Source organism: Pelodiscus sinensis, chromosome 26 (genome assembly GCF_052426305.1).
Source record: "Pelodiscus sinensis isolate ZL-2025 chromosome 26, ASM5242630v1, whole genome shotgun sequence".
Taxonomy (NCBI): Eukaryota; Metazoa; Chordata; order Testudines; family Trionychidae; genus Pelodiscus; species Pelodiscus sinensis.
Window position 1 is genome coordinate 6169881 of NC_143077.1, and position 21264 is coordinate 6191144.

A 21264-nucleotide genomic window follows, 5' to 3' on the forward strand; every position below is an offset into this window, starting at 1 on the left:
AGAGTAAAAGCAACGAGGGTGTTTATTTCAATACTGCACTGACATTGCCTCTCTCCAAAGACATGGGAGTGAGCGGGCGGGTGCAAATTCAGATGTGTATGTGCTGGGCTAAATCTGCTCTGGCTAATTACATGCTGCCCTCCCATAAATTCCCTGTGTGGTATCCACTGGAGAAGTGACACTTCTTGTTGTCACCTACGATCCAGGCGCTGGAGCAGAATGGAGTCAGGAGTCCAAACGCAAAGGCCGCTGCATTTCATTGGTGGGTGAAATGGCCCGTAGTTCATCTAATCGCTCCCTGCAGCATGATCCAAAGCCTGGTGCAGGGGATAGGAAGGTGACATTGACTCCAAGGGGCTTTGGCTCACACCTAGCAGGCATCAGTTTTGGGGAGGGAAATCCTTTGGGGGTGAAAGGTTGCAATAGACCATTTGAGTACAACTTCTTTAGCAACGCCCTAAGCAAAAAGGGTACGCTCCGAACAACTTACAAAGACACTGCGGGAGGGATCGATCCCACGTGCCATCCCCCTGACAGGAAAGAACATGTGTGCCCAATAAGTAATATCCATGGTTGCACTGATATGAGACAGTTGTTCCAAAGCTGAATCTGTGCGGACCACTTGGCTGTACTTGCCGGATGCTGTTTTCCAGGTGCCCGGGGTCCGTACAGTTTACAACTGCAAGCAAACAACAACAACAAAAAATACAAAAATACAAAACCAAGGGTGTAACAAAGAACAAAGAGACAAAAGGGGAAGAAACCGCAAGTCACACATTCCGTGGTTTGGGTTCTTTTTTCTGTCTTTAAAAACAAAACGCAATCAAAATAACTGGGCCCCATTCCGCCATATGATGGGCAGAGACAGAGCCCCTCTAACTGGCCGTAAGGGAGAAGGTGGGAAGGGCTGCCTTTGTCATTCACCGGACAGCAGGAGGGACAGAGATAACTTGCTTGACAGGGTAGAGCAGTGTTTCTTAAACTTTTTAAGACCGAGGGACACCAAACAATAATTTCTTTTATGAGGAACACCAAGGATTTTTTGTTGAACAACAAAAAAAGTGTGTGGGGGGGGGGGGGGAGAGCAGGAAAAAGTTATTGACCAAAAGAAAAAAAAAGGTTGCCTGCCCCTTTAAGGGTGGCCATTTTGAACTCTGTTGTTCTCCATGGCACACCTCCGACTGTCTCGCTGCACACCGGTGTGCTATGGAACACAGTTTAAGAAACACTGGGGTAGAGGAAGGGAGTGCAAGGATGGGTAGGGGAGGGAAGGAGGGAATTTGGTAAGTGAACTTTAATGTTGATACTAAAGAAGGCAGGAAGCCCTAGAAACGAGAGGATAGAGAGGTTAGCATATGGGAACATGACTGATTGTTTCTGGAGGAACATCTTCACTACGGGCTGTATCAACGGGGCAGCGATCAATCCAGCAGAGGTTGATATATCGTATCTAATGTAGACATGATTTCGATCCAGCAGGGGTCGATATATCGTATCTAATGTAGACATGATTTCGATCCAGCAGGGGTCGATATATCATGTCTAATGTAGACACAACAAATCGGCCGCCAATTGCCCTCCTATCAACTCTGGTACTCCACCTCAATGAGAAGCACCTGGGGAGTTAACAGGAGAGCATCACCCATGGACGCACTGAGGTGAAGATACCACAGTAAGGCAATCTAAGCACATTGGCTTCAGCTCCACTAGTCACGTCACTGAAGTGGTGTAAATTAGATCGATCTCCTGCGGGAGAGGACAGCAGACCAGCCCGGAGTCAGATCCTTGACTGGTATGGATTGGCATAACTCTTGCTGATTTCAATGGGGCTTGTCCTGACTGATACCAGCTGCAGATTTGGCCCGGTGATTTTTTTTCTTATTTGCAATTCACACTTCTATCCATTGGAGTGTGGTGGGGAGGGGCAGGGGAGAGAACACGGGATCGGATCAGCACAGGGGTGAGTAGAAGCAATGCCTCTGAATTCAAGGGGGTGGGAGGTTGTGTCTGCTTATGCCACACAGGAATGTTTAACCTTCAAATGTCACTCTCATTTTCCCGCTCCGCTGCAAACTCTGCTTTACGCTGACTCAGCGTGGCATCACTCTGGAGTCCAGGAACCAGGATTAACCAAGGTTGTGGCACAGAGAGAAACAAAGTCCAACGCCTCTTGCTCACAGGGTGTGTCCTTTGCACTGTTCCTTCATCAGCAACACCCCCATCACCTCCTCTCTGTGCTTCCCAGTTCCACCTCCCTGCTACCTCAATAGCACCACATCAGCAGCAAGAATGACAGAGTGGGGAGAACAAAACTCAGCCTCTATCTGCCAGGATTTCTGCTTGGGCCAGAGTTGCAGCTGGTGAAAACTGGTAGAATGTCACCCAACCCAATAGACTGATGTGACCAATGGAGCTGCGCTGATTAACACCAGCAGAAAATCTGGCCCAGGGGCTGTAACTAGAAACCAAAAGTTTCATGATGAAGAATGGAAGCGTAAAACAGAGGAGACCCCTGTTTGGGGCTCAGCCTATGGCAGGGAGGGAGGGGGAACATGCCCTTCTTCGACCTCCATTTCCCATGCAGCCCCTCTGATGTACCTGGCGCATCAGGAGGGGGAAGCCGCGTTGCTGTTATTCCCTTGTCACAACCCTGTTACGCTGCACACCTGAAGGCGTTTCTAAACCTTGGACTGTAGCTTAGCCGCCATCCACTCCTTCCAGTCTCAGCTTCCTTTCAAGGGGCTGCGGCCTTCATATGCTCCAGGCCGTAACCTTAGTGGTTGAGCGAGGCCCAAAGGGGAAGACGACTTACCACGGCAGGTGGGCAGGGAGTTGCTCCACTGTCCGTTCGCCAGGCACTGGGACTGGGACGCCCCTTCCAAGTGGTACCCGACGTTGCAGACAAACTTGGCCACGTCGTTCAAGTTGAACTGGCTCCCTTGCGTCAGGCCATTGGCTGGGTTGCCGGGGTGACCGCACGTGATGGCTACAATCAGAAAGTGGAGACATTACCTCTTGGGCTGCAGGAAGGGAGCATTCGGCCTGGAAGGAATAAGGGTACCAAGAAAATACCACCATGTTCCACCACAGCCAGCCTAAGCATCGAGGGCCCCGTCTTTGGAACTACACTGATTTACACCAGCAGGGAATCGCTCCCTGTATTGTTCCACTGAGGGGCGTTTCTTAAAGGAGTTCAGTATCCAATTCCCCCTGCCCTTCCCTGTGATTTGGGTGCCTAACTCTCCTAGGCCCGTCTGAAAATCTCAGCTATTATTAATTCATTCACTGCGCATCCACAGACGTGCTAAGCACTGCCTAGTCATTCAAAGCCAAGAGGCCTAATTCATCTCTCGCTCGTCCAGGTGTAAATCAGAAGTAACCGCACCGAAGTCCTGGGCAGCGTGGGAGGAGCGGGAGGGGAGGAAAGAGATTGAACAGCAAGAGAAAAATCAGGTTCCTGGTACCTGACTCGGAGAGCGTACAACCCAAATGGCGGGAGATGAGAGAGAGGGAGTGAAACCCTTCTGCTTCAGGGTGTAAACCAGCTTTTGACTGATGGGGGTAAGGAAGCAGATTATCTCAGAACTGCAGGACTTTCTCACACTTCCCTGTGAAGCAGTTAGGGTTGGCCACAGTCCGAGACAGGATGTTGGGTAAAATGGGCCAGGGGTCTGACCCGGTGTGGTGATGCTTACAAGGGGTAGGGTGGGGTCAGAGAGCCAATGGATACAACAGCAGGATTATGTGGCCAATCAGTCGAGATAGTGCTTGGACTTAATGCAGGCTTGGTTTGGTCATAGAATCATAGAATACTAGGACTGGAAGGGACCTTGAGAGGCCATCGAGTCCAGTCCCCTGCCCTCATGGCAGGAACTGATTGGCACTTTGCCCTCTCCCCCAGCCCCGGAAGAAACCGGTCTTAAAGAGGGATTTAAGCAACCCTACTGCAAGGAATAACATTGGGGATCTTTATTCCAGAGTACAGCAGTATTTTCCACTGGTGAAGGATGCTTGAGGATTTTTGGCTAAGAGCCTTCTGGCCATGTTAAGAACATGACGTCCTTTGCTCGTCAGTCGGAAAGCCACACAGACTGGAGGACATAGGAACCGTCATGCTGAAACAGACTAAAGGTATATCTAGACTGCATCCGTCTGTCAGCAAAGAGATGCAGATTAAGCAGGTCGACATTGCAAATGAAGCGGGGATTTAAATATCCCGTGCTTAATTTGCATAAAAATGGATGCCGTTTTTGCCGATTCAGCACTTTGTTGGCAAAAACGGTGGCCATTTTTATGCAAATTAGGTGTGGAATATTTAAATCTCTTTGCAATGTCAACTTGCCTAATCTGCATCCCTCTGCTGACAGAAGGATGCAGTCTAGACATACCCTAATAGTCCATTACTAGAAGTCTAGGATGTTGTCTCCAACAGCTGCATGTGCTAGACGCTACAGAGAAAAGTGGGACAAAATAATACAGCTGATCAACTGGGCAAGACGATGCCCAGGGGGAAAGACATTTCTTCCGGGCCCCTAGCAAGTGACTAGATTGGGCCTCGAGGCATGAAGACGGATGGCCTTTTGGGGCTGCACAAAGCAGATGTCAAGTAGGTGTTGATGAGTCACCATTAGGGTGGTATTGGAGCAATTGGGAACTAGGTTGTGGATTCTTTGTCAGCATACAAATAAACCCCCCTGTAGCCAACATGTACCACGCAATCCAGTTCATACATAATAAAGCCGCTGCGAAAGCCATTAATGAGACAGGGAGTTATGAAGGGACAGCACAGTGCCCTGCTTCTGTATAAATAATGACACAGCCTCAAGGCATCTATTTTCAAAGCCCAACAAGCGCTGCTTTAATTACTTTGCATGTATGTCACCCTACAGGGCTGCTGTAGCTTTCATTACTTTGAGGCCGCCTTTTGAACATCCAGCCCCTGCGCAGGATGCTCAAAACCCACAAGGAGCCAAATGAGCTTGTCATGGCCAAAAAAGGAAACGAAGCTAAGCTCAGCGACTGAAAGTCCCAGTAAGGCCCCCTGCATGGGAAAGGGAAAGTTACCAGTGCAAAGGGAATTGATGCAGGCAAGCAACGGGACTTGCTTAATTCTAACGGTTGGGTGCCCTGGGCTGCTGTTGGATTCACTGCATGAAAATGCACGTGCGTTACACATGCTGTGGGGTTCACTAATCTGACCTGCTGAAGGTGTGGTTTGAAAATTCCCACCAGTCAAGAACGGATGGCTTACCCAGCCATCAGGCTATGTCTACACTGCCGGGTTTTTTCCCGCAGAAGATACACAAAACATGCTCTTATTTGCATATCTTCTGCTGATGCTTTTTGCAGAAGAGGTTTTGCCACTAAAAATCCCTGTGTAGATGGTGTCATTTGCCGGAAAAAACCTTTTGTTCAAGATCCCGTCTTCCTCAAAAAATGAGGTTTGCAGGATCTTGTGCAAAAGGTTTTTTTTCCCGACAAATGGTCCCGTCTACATGGAGCTTTTTAGCGGCAAAACCTCTTCCGCAAAAAGGATCGGCAGAAGATAAGCAAATGAGAGTACTATTTGCATATCTTCTGCTGAAAAAAACTGGCAGTGTAAACGTAGCTTGAGTCAGTTACTGGCCCTGGCTCAGTATTCAACTAAGCAGGGTAAATGGGTTTTCTACTTCTCATTGTGGTTCACAGATGGCTAGTAAAAATGAACCAAGATCTTGTATCTAAACATTCTCAACATTTTTGGTGCATTTGAAACCAGGTATCAGACCCGGAGCCCAATTTTCCTATGACCGTTAGCTTCAGAACAAAACAGAGGAAAACCCCGGGGTATAAACGGCACTGAATTTTGGAGCATCCATGAAGTTCTGCAGGACTTGTCTGTATTATGTATTGCTTTGCAGGGCATCTACTAACTGTTCTGTATGTTGCTCTGAAATGGATGATGCTATCATGGCTGAGCATTTAAAGCTACAACACAGATTGGAAACGAGCAACCGACAAATTGAGATATGAAATATATGGCTCGTAATTTCCTTATAAGAGGAAATTTAATATTTATTTACACCTGTGACGACGTGCCGGGGTTCCCCGACTCCTGCACCCCCGTAGTGGCATGAACAGACTTCACCAGCCAGTAGGACTAAGGGCGTTTATTGCTTCTCCAAGGATGCAGCACAGCACAGATGTAACTTAGTTATAGGGCCAGGCCTAGGATGCCACAGCCCCCCTTGAGATGGGGGAGACTGGGCCCCTAAATCCCAGCCCCTTGCTTAGGCTGCTTCCTCCATGATTCCAGACAGAAACTGCCTCTCTTCCAGCCCTGCCCCCCAGACAGGTGTTGGTCTCCGCCTTCCTCCCTTTGTCTCTTGCCCTGGGAGGCGACCGGTCGGACAGGTTGGGAGACCCTGGCCTACTGGCTCATCCGCTGTCCTGTTGGGCCATGCTACAAACAGCCGCCAGTGGAGGTCACCCACTGCCCAGGCCCAGCAACCAGCAAGGCACCCCCATACCACACTGTGTTACAGAGCAGACAGCACGCCCCCACTATGTCACAACACCATAGTCAGAAATCCAATCAGTTATTTAACTAGCTTATTTACTGAAAAGATCAATTAGCAGTCTGGGCAAGATGACTCCTAAAAATGTATCGTAGGATAGGAACTGACTCTCCTCTCTTACACCTGTGTAAATCAGGAGTAACTTCACTGATGGCTACAACATTTTGGGCACGAAGGAGATGAGAATTGATCTTATGAGCCAGGTTCTGGCCTCGGGCTTAAATCCAGACTAATTTTGGATGTTTTAAGGTTGGAATGGGCCATTCTGATTTACTCTTGCAACAGATAGGTCCAGAGAATGCCACCTGATCACTCCCACATCCAGCTCGATATCCTTTGTAATGGGGTGGACCAAGCCCTGAGCTCAGAAAGAGCCATAGAGAACTCCTCCAGGAGGCTAGAGCGGGGGACAGAAGAAACCGGCCAATCAGAGGCCCAGAAGGCCTACAAAAGGAGCTGCAAGGCACAGCAGCAGTCCCTTGCAGTCCAGACTTGAGGGAGAAAAGACATGGGGTAACTGGCTGGCTGGGGGAACAGCAGCACAATGGACAGCTCCCAGTGGAGAGCTGCTGATAAATGAAGGGACTTGAAGATATAGCCCTGCAAAGGCAAAGGAAGGGAAGCCATAGAGGCACCTCTCTTGTCCAGGGTGATGCAAGAGACTTAGGCTATGTCTACACTCGCGGCTTCTTGCGCGAGTAATATGCAAATGAGGCTAAGCGTGGAATATTGCCGAGCCTCATTTGCATACCTAATGAGCCACCATTTTTTTCAGAAGAGGCTCTTGCGCAAGAAGGAGTGTCTACGCTGCCCCTTCTTGCGCAAGAAAAATCCTCTTGTGCAATGCCGTTACACCTATTACTTGACAGGAAGAACGACATTGCACAAGAGGGTTTTTCTTGCACAAGAAGGGGCAGTGTAGATGCTCCTTCTTGCGCAAGAGCCTCTTCTGAAAAAAATGGTGGCTCAGTAGGTATGCAAATGAGGCTCAGCGATATTCCACGCTTAGCCTCATTTGTATATTACTCGCACAAGAAGCCACGAGTGTAGACATAGCCTTAGAGACGCTCTACAGAGGGCACCAGATCGGGTAGTGTTAGAGATCTAACCCCAGAAGGGGTTTGTGATATATAAGGAGTAACTCAGCAAGAGGCTGAGTAACTCAGCAAGATATCCACCCTGGCCATGGAAGTTTTTCTAAATGACTGCAATATAGTTTCTCCAGCTTGACAGCGGTGGACTTGAGATCGGCATACAGAAAGGTATTACTCCGTTCTAGTGTACCTCCCTGGACACTGTTCTCTGGCAAGAGACACAAGTGCAGCAATGTCATAAGCTCTCGCCAGTTAAAAATATACACGAAGAAAAAGAAAATAAACCCAAGAAAAAGGTGAGAGGGTTTGTGGATCCGACACTGACATATGTACAGAAATCAATCGTCAATATTTCAAATCTTCCCTCTCCTGCTACAGATACAAAGTTTTCTCCTGCGCATGCAGGTGAGATACGCATGCAACACGAGCGCACATTTGGCATTCACAAGACTCGCATGCACCCGAGGGAAGTCACACACGTGGCAATGTGTGCAAATCTGCCCAAAGGTATTTTAGCAGGGGGAAATTCTTGGTGCAGGAAGGATCTCTCGAACAGATGGCCGATTAGAGGCACAAAACCAACAGGGGGACAGCTCATGAGAAAGCCCATAAATCACAAGTTAGCAAAATGTGGCTGCTTGCCTACACAGTTTGGCCAGTCCAATTTTGTTCCCAGCACGGTGGCTGAAACCACGCTAGAATCTCCTCAGAACGCCCCGAGAATTAATTTGTTTGCTTCCCATTCCAGGTGTCTCTTGGAAAGCTGCTTACATTTTATTTTCTCCCTTTTTGAAAAGAGTGTTAACGTGTCTGAAAGGTGCTAGATTAACAGCCCGCGAGGCTGGGCTTGGGCTAAGTAGAGGACAACTCCTACCCCACGGGTGGCTGTCAATGTCCTTCATCCATGTGCCGCAACTTTGAACCAGAAGGATCGCCTGCAGGTGTGATAAGGCCACAGCCTCCGTACAGAGTCTCTTGCTTGGAAAGGCAGCAGAGGCTGCAAACACACCAGTCGCAATTCAAAGGGGGTGGGGAGATTTTTTAATATAGGAGATAGAAATAAGACTGAGGTTATCTTCCCAACTCCCAAATCCTGAATGCAGGCCCAGCTGGCAAGCATGTCTTGCAGGGGCTGAAACGGGGTCTGATCACCTACATGCAAAACGCTCCTCCTCTCCCCAGACCAACCAGTTCTTCCTTGCTGGTTCAAGGGACTCCCCCCCCCCCTTTGCTCTCTCAGTCTGTGAACTCCTACAGGAAGTAGGAGCCTGCCTCGTCCGCCTCTGTCCCTGAAACAGCAGGGCTAAAGAAACCAGACAACATACTTACGCACACAGACAGGAGTCTTTCCAGACCAGTGGTGGTCCTGCTGGCAGATCCGCACCGACATGCCAATGAGGCGAAAGCCAGGCTGACACTGGTACACCACACTGCCTCGGTAGTTGTAGTTCTCCCCATTGATCTGCCCGTTGACGATGGGGTCGGGCGTGCCGCAGTGCCCGGCTGCATGGGGGACACAAGCGAAGAGCTGGGTGCATGGAGGGGCCGGTGGCAGCAAAGCAATGAGCTTGCCATTTCCATATATGGGACCAGGCCTGCCACTGGGGGGAGGAAGGAGATTTGCAACTTCCCCAGGTCTGGGCTGTTCTCGAAGGCCCGGGGCTCCTGGCTGCTGCCAGGGCTATTGTAGCAGTCCCGGTGCCCTGGGCCCTAGATCACCACCGGAGTAGAGTGGCACGCTCTGGGTGGCTCTAAGGGCTGGAGTGGGGAGGTCCTAAGTGTTGAATGGTGCTGAGGGATGGCTGCCTCTTTCTGACTGAGGCCCCGCCCCTTCTGGAAGCACGGAGCTGCCCCCCTCCCGCATCTTGACCGGGGGCCTAGCATGGCTGCCAGCTCCCCTTGGCCTGACTCAAGGTCTACGGGGCCAACGGTCATCTTTCCACTGAGCTGTGGGATCAGTCCCGGGGGCGTTTCTTAAGAGGATGAAGCCGTTTCATCCCCACAATAGTCAATACAATAGCAACAAATCAAAGTAATACATCACATCTATAAACCCCTCCCATCTTCACCGGCCAAAGCTTGTTACATTCACCGATAAGCGGCGCCTCCAGTCTCATTCAAATATGGGTTTACACCCCTTTGAATTCTGTGGGACTTAACCACGTGCATAACTTATGGAATTGGGATGTGGGTCCATCGTTCCCTCGCGGAAGAGAATTCATCTCTTCCCATCGGTACCACTCCAACACCTACCCAGACATCGCACGTCAGTTCCACTCCAAAGCCCATTGGCCATGCACTCCCGCACACGCGACCCCACCAGGGTGTAGCCGGTATTGCAGGAGAAGATGGCGGTCGCGCCGTAAACGGTTAACGTCCCAATCCTGTTCCCATTGGGAGGGGTGGGCAGGTCTCCACAGGAAATAACTGAAAGAAATCCCATAGCAGCCAGTTAGGACGAGTGGCTGGGAGGACGCTTTGGAATGCAAAGCAGTCTGGGGAATTAACGGTCACAAACTATTACCAGGGCCAAGACTGTAGCAGGACTGAAAAAATATTAGATGTTTACGTGACTAATAAGAACATTCAGTGGGTCCTTACAAATCACGGTACCCTATGCAGCTCAAGTGACTATCCCATCTCCTTCACGGTGGGGAGGGGCTGTTATTCATCACTGTGGGGCCACTGGGCAGGAGCTAGGAGGGTGGGGCTGCCAGATAAGCTGGGAAAGGAACAAGTGGCAGGTGCAGACTCCAGTCTGCGAATGGTGTGACTTGAGTTGCAGGCTAGAGATAGAGTTGAAGCTGCTCTGCAGCCAGACAGAGACAAGGAGAGGTTTCCTCTTCCGTCGGAAAGGGGAACAGCTGGTGGGGTGGCAGCCCATGGGGGTGGGGGAGGATGGAAATGGCTGCCAGAGCCAACGGTGCCACGAATGCAAGACACAGCTGTGTGGGGCACCAAGAAATGTGGGTGCATATGCCACAGTTACATTTCGCAAGGTGAAAACATATGGGATATAAACCTTCATGCTTCAGGGCATCAGCCCAACTAATTGATGTGGATCAGGAAGAAACCTCCTCTATGGACAGATATTTCCATAGTTGTCCAGTATGGGATTTCTACAACATCTGGCACTGGTCACAGTGAGAGACAGCCTACTAGACTAGACCGTCAGATGGAGGTTGGCAATCCCTGGATTTTTGTATTTCAGATGCCTTTTGTGTAGACATACAGAGGGGGCTGTGTGGTATTTAATGGCCTGAGATGTACAGGAGGCCACACTAGATAACTGAATGGTGCCTTTTGGACTTAAACTCAATGGATCTATGAACACTCAGGCACACGGCCAGAGTAGGTTGCATGGTATTTGCCCAGCTGCTCCTGCCCTTCCAAAGACATTGTGAAGTTGACATCAGACACGTGACTCCAAAGATTTATTCTCTTCCAGGGACTTCCAGATCGGCTTTAAAAAGTCAAAGGAGATCTTCCAAGGAAGGTGCCTAAAGTTTGGGTGAAGCTCCAACGCTCCCCAGCAATTGGAGAACGTCTGGATCCAAAGTTTAGTAATCACCTGCTACAGACTGAGGTCCCAGCCACAAGTTTAGATCCGACCCTCTTCAAGATTTCTGTCTGGCCAGTCTCTAATATTTTCAGACCCCCTTACGTTTCAAGCCCAACATGGATTTGAAGACTGAGTTGGGTTCCTTCTGCTTTTTCTATTGCTACCGACATTACGCTCTCGAAATGTAGTTGACAATACTGCTGGTGAGGCAGAAAAGGAGCTGGCTCGTTCCCAGAACAGGTTGAGCTCTGAAAAACTAAAAAGAGCAAAATCTTGCATCTGACAGTGAAGTTGGCAGCTGTGTCTCTAGACACGGCGGTTGAGGGAAAGTGCTGTTCTGAAGAAGTAATGTTTCTGTCTCTAGTCATGCTTGAGGAGTGAAAAAGACCTTTCAAAAAGGAAAGATCTAAAACACAGCAAGTTGCGTCAGAACAGAGAGAATGCCTGGAAGAGTCACTTAATTCATTTGCCAAGAGCGTTTTGATTTACGGATCTACGCAGGTTGCCCTTGTAAACTTGGCACTTGTGGCCAACTGGAAGCTCAAGTTTATTTTTTCCCTGTTTGTTTTAAATGGAGAGTGCCTGGCATGGGGTGGCTGGGATCTGACAGCTAAGGACGGACAATAACATTTGGGTTCACATGGAGCAGTTCCAACTCAATTATGAAACAGATCAAAACGTGGGCCAGGCCTGGCTCCAAGATTCTTCCACTTGAGGAATTCTGCAGCAAAGCAACTAAGGTGTGTGTGTGTGTGTGTGTGTGTGTAAGGAGATTCCTCTGGGAGATATGCAGTCTGCCCAGGAAGAGGGCACCGCGAGCCGCCATCCTTACTTTTGCACGTTGGCATGGGGTCGCCTATACTCCACTTCCCGTTGGCCTGGCACTTGATGACCCGTTGGCCCGTGTAGTAGTATCCAGGGTCACAGATCAGCATGAGCTGGGCGTTGTACTGATACTGGGTCTCGTAGGTCAGTCTCCACCTGCCATGTTCCACCGTGATGCTGTTGATATCGGGGCAGGGGACGGCTGAAGAGCAGCCACAACAGTGGGGGGAGCAAGGGAGAAAAAAAGAAAAAGCAGAAACAGGGGAATTAATTCATGAGCTCACTGTGGGACTCCTACCTCAGGGCTTGTAATGGGATGTGCTGGTCCTTTCTGGGTGGCTTCGGCACCAGCTCAGCCTGTTTCCATTTACAGCCCAGGAAATTCCAAGAGAGGTTGTTTCTAGGTTTGAGGGGAATCAATGGCTTGGCAGCAGTGCATGCTGGGAAGGGGAGAAGGGATGCCCATGAAGAAGAGTGAGGTCAGAGGAAAGGAAGCTATTTCACCTCTCTCTGCCCGCTCCCAGCATGCATTGCTGCCAACCCTACAACTCCCAGGCATTATTCCTCCCAGAAGGGCCTTGTTCTGCACTGAACCAGGAAAGAGACAGTGCCAGGCCTGCAGCCTGCCTTGAAGAGCCACCTTTTTCTCACAGGGCTGCTTCTGTCCTTTGCCTGAATATCTGGTTTTAACCTCTGAACACAGCTAATTACAAAACAGCTGGTGAGAACCTCCAAGCCACAACGGAGGGAAGTGTTCACAAGTCACAAAACAGGGCGGCTGGGTCCTTCATTTTTCTGGTTTGTTTTGCTGCGACAGTGCTGCAGCAGCGGGCAAATCTTGAAAACGTCACCGCCCAAGTGGGCACGGATGACCAGCCCCGAGAGGCCGACATTTCAGCTCTCCCCCATACCTGTCCCCCCAGCAGATGGGCGAGTGATGCACCTTTCAGCAGACCAGGTGCCATAATGGGATGTTCTGTTGGCCAGAGGGGCCTTTCTAAACCACCGTCGCGCGGATCAGGTGACTGGGCCCGGCTGGGCTACTCACCCATGCACTGCGGCGGGTTGTTGTTGTTACTCCACTGGCCTGTCTGCAGACACTCTGTGGAGAACTCCTCCCCGGCGTGCAGGTGGAATCCCTGGTTGCAATGATAGATAGCTTTGGTACCCACTGTGTACTCCTTGCCGAAGACAATTCCGTTCTTCGGGGCTCTGGGCACCCCACAGGAGATAGCTGGGGAGGGGGGAAAAATACTGCCCTCTGAGCTGGAACCTTGATAGATGGTTAATTAACAGAACTGGGCCCACTCCAGGTGTTGCACCAGTAAGAGCAAGGACCCACATCTGGGATACAGCTTCCACCTACGCTAGCTCAAAGCAAGGTCAGGGTTTGGTTGCACCAGAAAAACAGGATGTGTCTGGAATAGGATTGTTTTCCATGGGCTCGTCTACATTGGCCCCTTTTCCGGAAGGGGCATGTTAATTTCACGAGTCATAATAGGGAAATCCGCGGGGGATTTAAATATCCCCCGCGGCATTTAAATAAAAATGTCCGCCGCTTTTTTCCGGCTTTTAGAAAAGCCGGAAAAGAGCGTCTACACTGGCCCCGATCCTCCGGAAAAAGCGCCCTTTTCCGGAGGATCGGGGCCAGTGTAGACGCTCTTTTCCGGCTTTTCTAAAAGCCGGAAAAAAGCGGCGGACATTTTTATTTAAATGCCGCGGGGGATATTTAAATCCCCCGCGGATTTCCCTATTACGACTCGTGAAATTAACATGCCCCTTCCGGAAAAGGGGCCAATGTAGACGTAGCCCATGTGTCTGGAATGGGGGCTGATAGGAGGGACAGTTATGCTGCAGAGTGACTGAGGGGGTGAGGGGGGTGGCTGCCTCAGGAACAGATTGGCCAATGGGGCCCAGGGCTCTCCATGTTGCCAGCCATTGGCCCAAGTAAGCAGCCCTCCTGTTCCAAACCCTTTCACCTCCAGCCCACGGCTGCAGTGCTACACGAGGGAGGGAGCCCTGCCTGTCAGCAGCTCCACCAGCAGTGAGGAGCACCACTGGGAGCCGGGGCTGGGCGGGCAGTCGGGGGCAGGCACCACAGGCCCACCCCACCCAGAGGAGCGGCCAGCTGGGGCTGGGCTCCACAGCTCTGCTCCCCCCAGGAGAAGCTTCAGGGGGGAGGGCTGGTAGCTGCAGCACCATCCTCACCACCAGGGCCCTGGTGATTCTTCCCAGCTGTCCCAGACTCATGCTTTAAGCCTCGTGCTCTGCTCCCCCCCCAAACCACCTCCAAGACACCTGCCATGTTCCTCCCACCCTTGCCCCGAATGCCTCTCACACCCAACTCCCTGCTCTGACTCCTGCACCCCCACACCGCCAGCCCCCTGCCCTGAAAGACCCAAGCAACACCAGGTCCGTCTTGTAGTACTAAATAGCTCCCCAAAGGCTCCACCATTTTAACAGAGTTGCAAGACTAAATACGAAAACTAGCTTTGTATTTAGATCCTATAGCACCCAGGGCCTCAACCTGTTTTCGTAGCAGTCATGAAGCTCTATGATACCCCAGGGCTATATGAGACAGAGGATTGTGTGATTTAGGTGCAACAGAAGCCGGACTAAGTTGAGAGTTACAGGCGAGAGGGGAAAAATGGTTTCAGGTGACAGATGAAATCAGATGGAGCCCACAAAGTGGAGCTACAGGGCTGAGGTAGCTGAGAGAGAAGTGCCCCTCCCCCAGCCAGGCACCACTGCGTGCGGCAGCCCTGAGCCCCTGGGCAGGGCTCATTAAGCAGCTGCGGGACCGTGCTGCCACGCAGCTTAGAGGGAACCCAGTTGACAACCGGGTGCTGCAGCGTTGACCTTTCCTGGCCCTCTTAGTTTATCCCAACTGATTTCGGGGCACCCGCCCTGTAAAGCTGGAGGCTGCAGTGTGGCAGGCTGGTGTTCAAGGCATTGAACGTATCCAGCTTCACAGGGCAGCCGGGACTAACAGAGCACAGAGCGTTTGGCAATGGGGGGAAGGAGCCCAGGGGACAAAGAGGCGTGGATGCATCAGCCTGTCACCCCAGCCAATGGCAATTTGGAACGGTGTGTCAGTGCTTCGGGTGGTTGTGGGACCACAGCTGCATTTGGCAACAGCATTTACTGCGGCTGGACACGTGGCCCCGGGTTTGCCTCTGAAAATAACCAGTGGGGTCCTGTCCCTCTCTTCTCAAATCCTGGCTAAGACAGCAGCTGGTCCATTCGGTTTGATGACCCTGACTCACAGCCCACCCGCCTGGAGTGGCGTAGGATGGCGAATGGAAACGGATAGCTTGCGAAATGTTAAGCTGCTATTTACAAAAGAGCCGCGGGGTCCACTCTGTAAAATGCCCCCACAGGCTAAAGAGGCAGAAGGCAATAACAGGACTTTTAGGAGCCAGTATTCTAGGGTGGATCCCTGAGCCAGACAACTGTATCCCGCAAGGGAAAAAAATCCCTAGAGAAAGAGCTTCCTCTGTTCAGCCGCTACACGGGCACGCTCAATGGCGCCTCACAAAAGAAGGCTCTGCATCATCATCCCAACTTGAAAAATGGAGAAACTGAGGCACGAGGCCTTCTGCAGGTCTCCCAATAGCAGAGCTGGGACCAGAACATCAGTTCCCAAAATGCTACAGCAGTACTCTAGCCACTAGGTCACAGCTACCCCAATCAAGTGTGAGTGGGTCAGGCCCCCCAGGAGCCCTGTCCAGTCCTCCTCAACCGAGATGACGGTTCCATTGCGCTCGGTGCTGTACAAACAGAGAGAGAGACAGACAGACAGCCCTAAAGAAGTTAAAAGCCAGGCAGACAAGGCACGCAATAGTGGAGTATTTATCACCACCCTACAGGCGGGGAACCAAAACACCGAGAGGAGACATGGCTTGTGCAGGGAATTTGGAAGGGCAAGTCACAGTCCAACACTTCTACCGCACGGCCAGCTGTCCTCTTAATCACCCTACATGCCATGGCAGGGCGCAAAGCTCAGAGCCAGCCAGGAGCATGGCTTTTTTGTGCTAAGGGCCACCGTAGGCATGGAGTGGACAGACCCATCCCATCTCCTTTCACGCCGACCTGCCACAAGGGGCATGGCTTCCCACCCTTCGAGGTGCACGGCGCTTCTCGTCTCATTGCCAACGCTCGGGCCCCTCACCGCTCCAGTCTGGAAAGCAATTAAGCAGCCCCTAACATAAGCTGGTCTTGCTAATACACGTGGGTAATCCGGCAAGCAGGAATTAGCGGGATCAGGTGTCTCCCCGGCTGAAATGATAATCTCCCGCCTGTCACTTCAGCGAGCGAAGAAGCCTGATGAATCCGGCGAGGAGACTGGGTGTCTAGACAAGTTGCCATGCTGAATACCAATTTCAGTCAGAGGTGAAAGATGACGGTGCTGGAAATTCTTAGCTTGGGAGCTGTCATTTTGTTATCACTTTTTTGTGGGGGCTGGTGCGCACTATTCCCTATCAAAGCAACTGGTTAGCAGTCACCGCAAGCTGGCAGCTTTTCCTCTGGCGTCTCCCTCACTGTGGCTGCTTCTAGGCATTGAAGAGAAAGAGGAGGGACAAGGCGATGGTGGTGTTTAGGGACTTCACCGAAAAGACAACTCTCAGAAGTGGACACACTGAGGTTATGGATACACTTCAGGCTCCTTGTGCAAGGAGCTTTTATCGGAAGACATCATCCGTAAAAATTTGCGCAAGAGCATGTCCACACTGCAAAAGTGCATCGAAAAAGCAATGTGCTTTTGTGAAAAAGAGCGTCCAGACTACATGGACGATCTCTCAAAAGTAGCTCTGATTGCTATGCCACCGGGGCACCTGTGTGTTTTCCTCTTTTTGCGCAAAAATACCCCTCTTTTCCGTCCACGCATGCCTTTTTGCAGAAGAGTTCTTTCACAAAAAGGCATTCTTCCTCATAGAATGAGGAATACCTATGCTGGAAAAAACACTCTGTTCTTTCGATGTTTTTGTGCAAAAACATGCTAGAGGTGTGGATGCTGTAAGAGGGGTTTTTTTTTCAGAAAAACGGCCGTTTTTCTGAAAAAGCTCTGTCGTGTAGACATAGCCGGAAGCCTTGATCCAAAGCCCATTAATGTCAGCGAAGGCTTGTCTACATGCTCAGAGCTGCCCCCGTCCCCGCCTCAGCAGTGTGTTTCAAGAGCTTGGGTCCACTGGCTCCAGGACTCCGAACAGCAGTGTAGACATTCAGGCCCGGCCAAAGAGTTTGCGGGGCCCAAGGCAGCACGCTGTGTTTGGCTGAGCCGCACGGTCGCGGGGCTCCCAGTCAGGGCAGTGAGGGCCCAGTCAGGGCAGTGAGCGGCTGGGAGTTGGGCAGCGTGGGCCCTGAATGCGTAGGGCCCAAGGCAACCACCTCGCTCATCTTGCCCAAAGGCCGGGCCTGGAGACATTCCTGCTTGGGCTCAGCCCAGCCTCCAAAACCCGACTGCCTGGTTGGGTTTCAGAGCCCAGACTCCCACCCGAATCCCCAGACCTGCGCTGCTATTTTTAGCTGGGTCAGGGTGTTGTTTCTTTGTGATGCGGAGCTACCCCGAAAGCCTTTCTCCTGACTTCATGGGGCTTTGGGGCTGAGCCTTGGTGTGCACAGAGCCTGAGCGTGACTGCTCCGTGCTTGACCCTGAGGCAGATTTGTTTTAGCGCCAAGGCTGTTTGCAAAAGGTGGCAAAGGGTACTAGGAAGCAGCACAGCATAACGTCTTCTACGAGCCCCCGGTATGAGACCAGGATTATCATACCCCATTGGGGAAACTGAGGCACGGGGCACTTCAGGCTGGGCTTTCCAAGAGACTGAAGAACACCGGATGCCCAATTTTCGCGGACAGTCTATGAGACAGGGCCACACGATTTCCGACATTTCCTTCGCAAGCCCTAACATTAACCTGGGTATCCCAGTTCCCCCATCTGTAAAACAGGGATAAGAATCCCTCTTTCCTCCCTCCCTGTCTTGTCTCTTTATGTTGCACGTTCTTGGGGCAGGGGGTGAGGACTGTCTCTCTTCATGTGTGTGTGTGCAGTCCCTGGCACAACAGCCGGAGCTGCTGGGTGCTACACACGATAAAAAACACTGGAGGAGTGACGCCAGAGAAACTAGCAACACAGATGTGATATCGGGAGGGGAGGAATGTCCAGAGAATGAAGGGACTAGACTCGCCTTGCTAGGCTAATTTGACCTCAGGGTAATCCCATTGTAGTGACATCCCGTGGCCCAGAGGGGAGCCTGTCCCATGCTATTTATGGGTATCTAGCACCACAGTCATTTACTTCTTCTTATTCTGCTGGTTTCCTCTATAGCTGCCTCTTGGATTTTGCTGGGTGACTCTCTATTGCATAAGCCGGGTGTTGACACAAAGGGTGGTCAGCAGTAGTGCTCGTCATTCAGGCCAGATGTCGTTAACTAAAAAGTCCATTACGTTACCAATCCCCTCGCCTCCCCACAAAACCCTTCTTCACCTGCCGACGGCCAGGCTGAAATGCAAAGCGTCCATCACAGTCGGCCTGTTGGGCCTTCAAATATTTTATTTGCTGCCCCATGTGGGCTCCGGCGCCCTGCGCTTTGCAGTGAGACGAGGTCCCCATTTGCAAATGTGACATTCCTTGAACAGAATGTGGGATGATCAAGTCTTGATTTACAGGGCCCGGCATGGAGCAGAGAGACTTGGTTTTCAGGAGTGCAGTAAACTTGCCATCTGCTCCAGCCGTGCATCTCCCAGGTTGAAACGCAAGCGCCGCGATCCAGGAGGGTCCGGGAAGGCGAAGAAATCTTGGAACTCTTCCCAGGAAAAGCAAAGTCAACATTTATCTTTGGGAGACCCACCCTGCACCCAACTCGCAGGATGGGGATGGTAAAACGGCTGAGGAGGAGGTCTGAGAGTGGTGTTTGCAGGAAGAATGAGTGCTCGGGAAGAGGTTGCAGTCTCTGAACCACGTCACTACGACTGCAAAAACAAGGCAGCTTAAAAATAGCAGGGGCAGAAAAGACGGATCGGAGCGTTTTGTATTGTGCCAATGCCGAGCTGTTCCCTGCAGAATGTTCTGTCCTGGTTCCACAAATGTCAACCAGGCCAGAACAGTCACTAAATCTTATTTGGAGGGGGTGAGGAAAGGGATGGACAGTTATGAGCTGGCAGAAGGGGGCTCTGGGAAATGTCATTGCTAACTAGACCGTGTGTTTATGGGGACCCCCGTTCCCATCCTCCTCACACGGCGGACTGTGTGAGCAATTTGTTCCATGTCGTGGGATGAGTTCCCAAATCCCTGCCGTGTGATGCTAGTGACTGGAAAAGAGAAGCGCTGAGGACAGCCAAAAACCAAAGGTTGCCAGATGGCTGAAAGGGAGTGACAAAAAAATACATGCTGGAGTTTATGTCGCCGTACTGGGCAACAGATGCGCACCGGCAACTGAGCTCATCTCCTCAAGGCCAGAGGGGGGAGCTGCTACCGTTGTGAATGACAGTAATAAGTAGACCTTAGCTTATGCTTCATAACGCTTCATATGGGGGGAGGGGGAAATCATTTCTGTTTTAAAAGTGGGGGAGAAACTACGGTACAGAGAGGGGAAGTAACTTGCCAACTGTCATGCAAAGAGACCAGGAGAGAACTCAGGAGCCCTCTACTTCAGCCATCAGCCCCAAAGGATGAACTTTCCCCCCCAGTTTTGGTCCGTAATATTTGTAAACTGAAGAACGGCCAGACTGGGTCAGACCAAAGGTCCATCAAGCCCGTGTCCTGTCTGCCGACAGTGGCCAATGCCAGGTGCCCTGGAGGGAATGAACAGAACAGGAAATCATCAGGTTATCCCTCCCTTGTCGCCCACTCCCAGCTTTGGACAAACAGAGGCTGGGGTCACTATCCCTGCCCATCCTGACTAATAGCCACTGATGGACCTGTCCTCCATGAATTTATTTTGCTCTTTTTTCAACCATGTTAAAGTCCTGGTCTTCATCTTCATAACATCCTTTGGCAAGGAGTTCCACAGGTTGACTATGGACTGTGTGAAAATATATTTCCTTTTATTTTTTTTAAACATGCTATCTACTAATTTCATGTGGTGACCCCTACCCTAGTTTTTGTGTTATGGGAACAAGTAAATAACTTTTCCTTGTTTACTTTCTCCACAACAGTTATGATTGTCCAGGACAAGGAGTAATGGGCTTAAAGAGCAGCAAGGGAGGTTTAGATTGGACATTAGGAAAAAATTCCTAACTGTCAGGGTGGTCAAATATTGGAATAAATTGCCAAGAGAGGTGGTGGAATCTCCCTCTCTGGAGATATTTAAGAACAGGTTAGATAGACATCTGTCAGGGATGGTGTAGATGGAGCTTGGTCCTGCCTTGAGGGCGGGGGGCTGGACTCGATGACCTCTTGAGGTCCCTTCCAGTCCTATGATTCTATGATTCTATAGACCTCTCTCAACCCCCCTCCCCAAGTCATTTCTTTTCCAAGCTGAAAAGCCCCAGTTTTATTAATCTCTCCTCATACGGCCATTGCATACTCCTAATAATTTTTGTTGCCCTTTTCGGAACTTTTTCCAATGCCAAGTTATCATTTTTTAGATGAGGCAACCCCATGGGAATACCATGGATTTATACAGAGGCAATAAGATATCCTCTGTCTTATTTTCGATCCCTTTTAAAATGATTCCTAAGAACATAAGAATGGCTATACTGGGTCAGACCAAAGGTCCATCTAGTCCAGTATCCTGTCTGCCGACAGTGGCCAATGCCAGGTGTCCCAGATGGAGTGAACTGAACAGGTACTGATCAAGTGATCTGTCTCCTGCCATCCATCTCCACCCTTTGACAAACAGAGGTTGGGGACACCATTCCTTACCCATCCTGGCTAATAGCCATTAATGGGCTTCACCTCCATGAATGTATCTAGTTCTCTTTTAAACCCTGTTCTAGTCCTAGCCTTCACAATCTCCTCAGGCAAGGAGTTCCACAGATTCACTATGCGCTTATGAAGAACTTCCTTTTATTTGTTTTAAACCAGCTGCCCATAACCTTCTGTTTGCTTTTTAGACTGCTGGGCCATTTACATTCCTGATGTAACTCTATGGAATCAGCAGACTGGCCTGTTATGCATTGATTAAAAAAAAAGCAACCTGGGTAAAGGCCAGACTGTTAACCTTATCATTGCTGGGTCTCCCTGCACGCGTCCGTTGCACTGCACTGAAACACGTCAAGCAGTTAC

General features: G+C 50.7%; 1 protein-coding gene across 1 annotated transcript in view; it reads right to left on the bottom strand.

Moving 5' to 3' along the window:
- The window catches only part of CSMD2 (CUB and Sushi multiple domains 2), a 734622-nt gene that overhangs the window by 63176 nt on the left and 650182 nt on the right, over positions 1–21264 (bottom strand). The window contains exons 50-55 of the mRNA XM_014578911.4: positions 13087–13272; positions 12046–12240; positions 9905–10078; positions 8981–9154; positions 2813–2986; positions 491–679 (exon numbers count right to left, since the gene is read on the bottom strand). Of these exons, the coding sequence (XP_014434397.4) occupies positions 491–679; positions 2813–2986; positions 8981–9154; positions 9905–10078; positions 12046–12240; positions 13087–13272 (1092 nt within the window). The remainder of the gene's footprint in view (positions 1–490; positions 680–2812; positions 2987–8980; positions 9155–9904; positions 10079–12045; positions 12241–13086; positions 13273–21264) is intronic.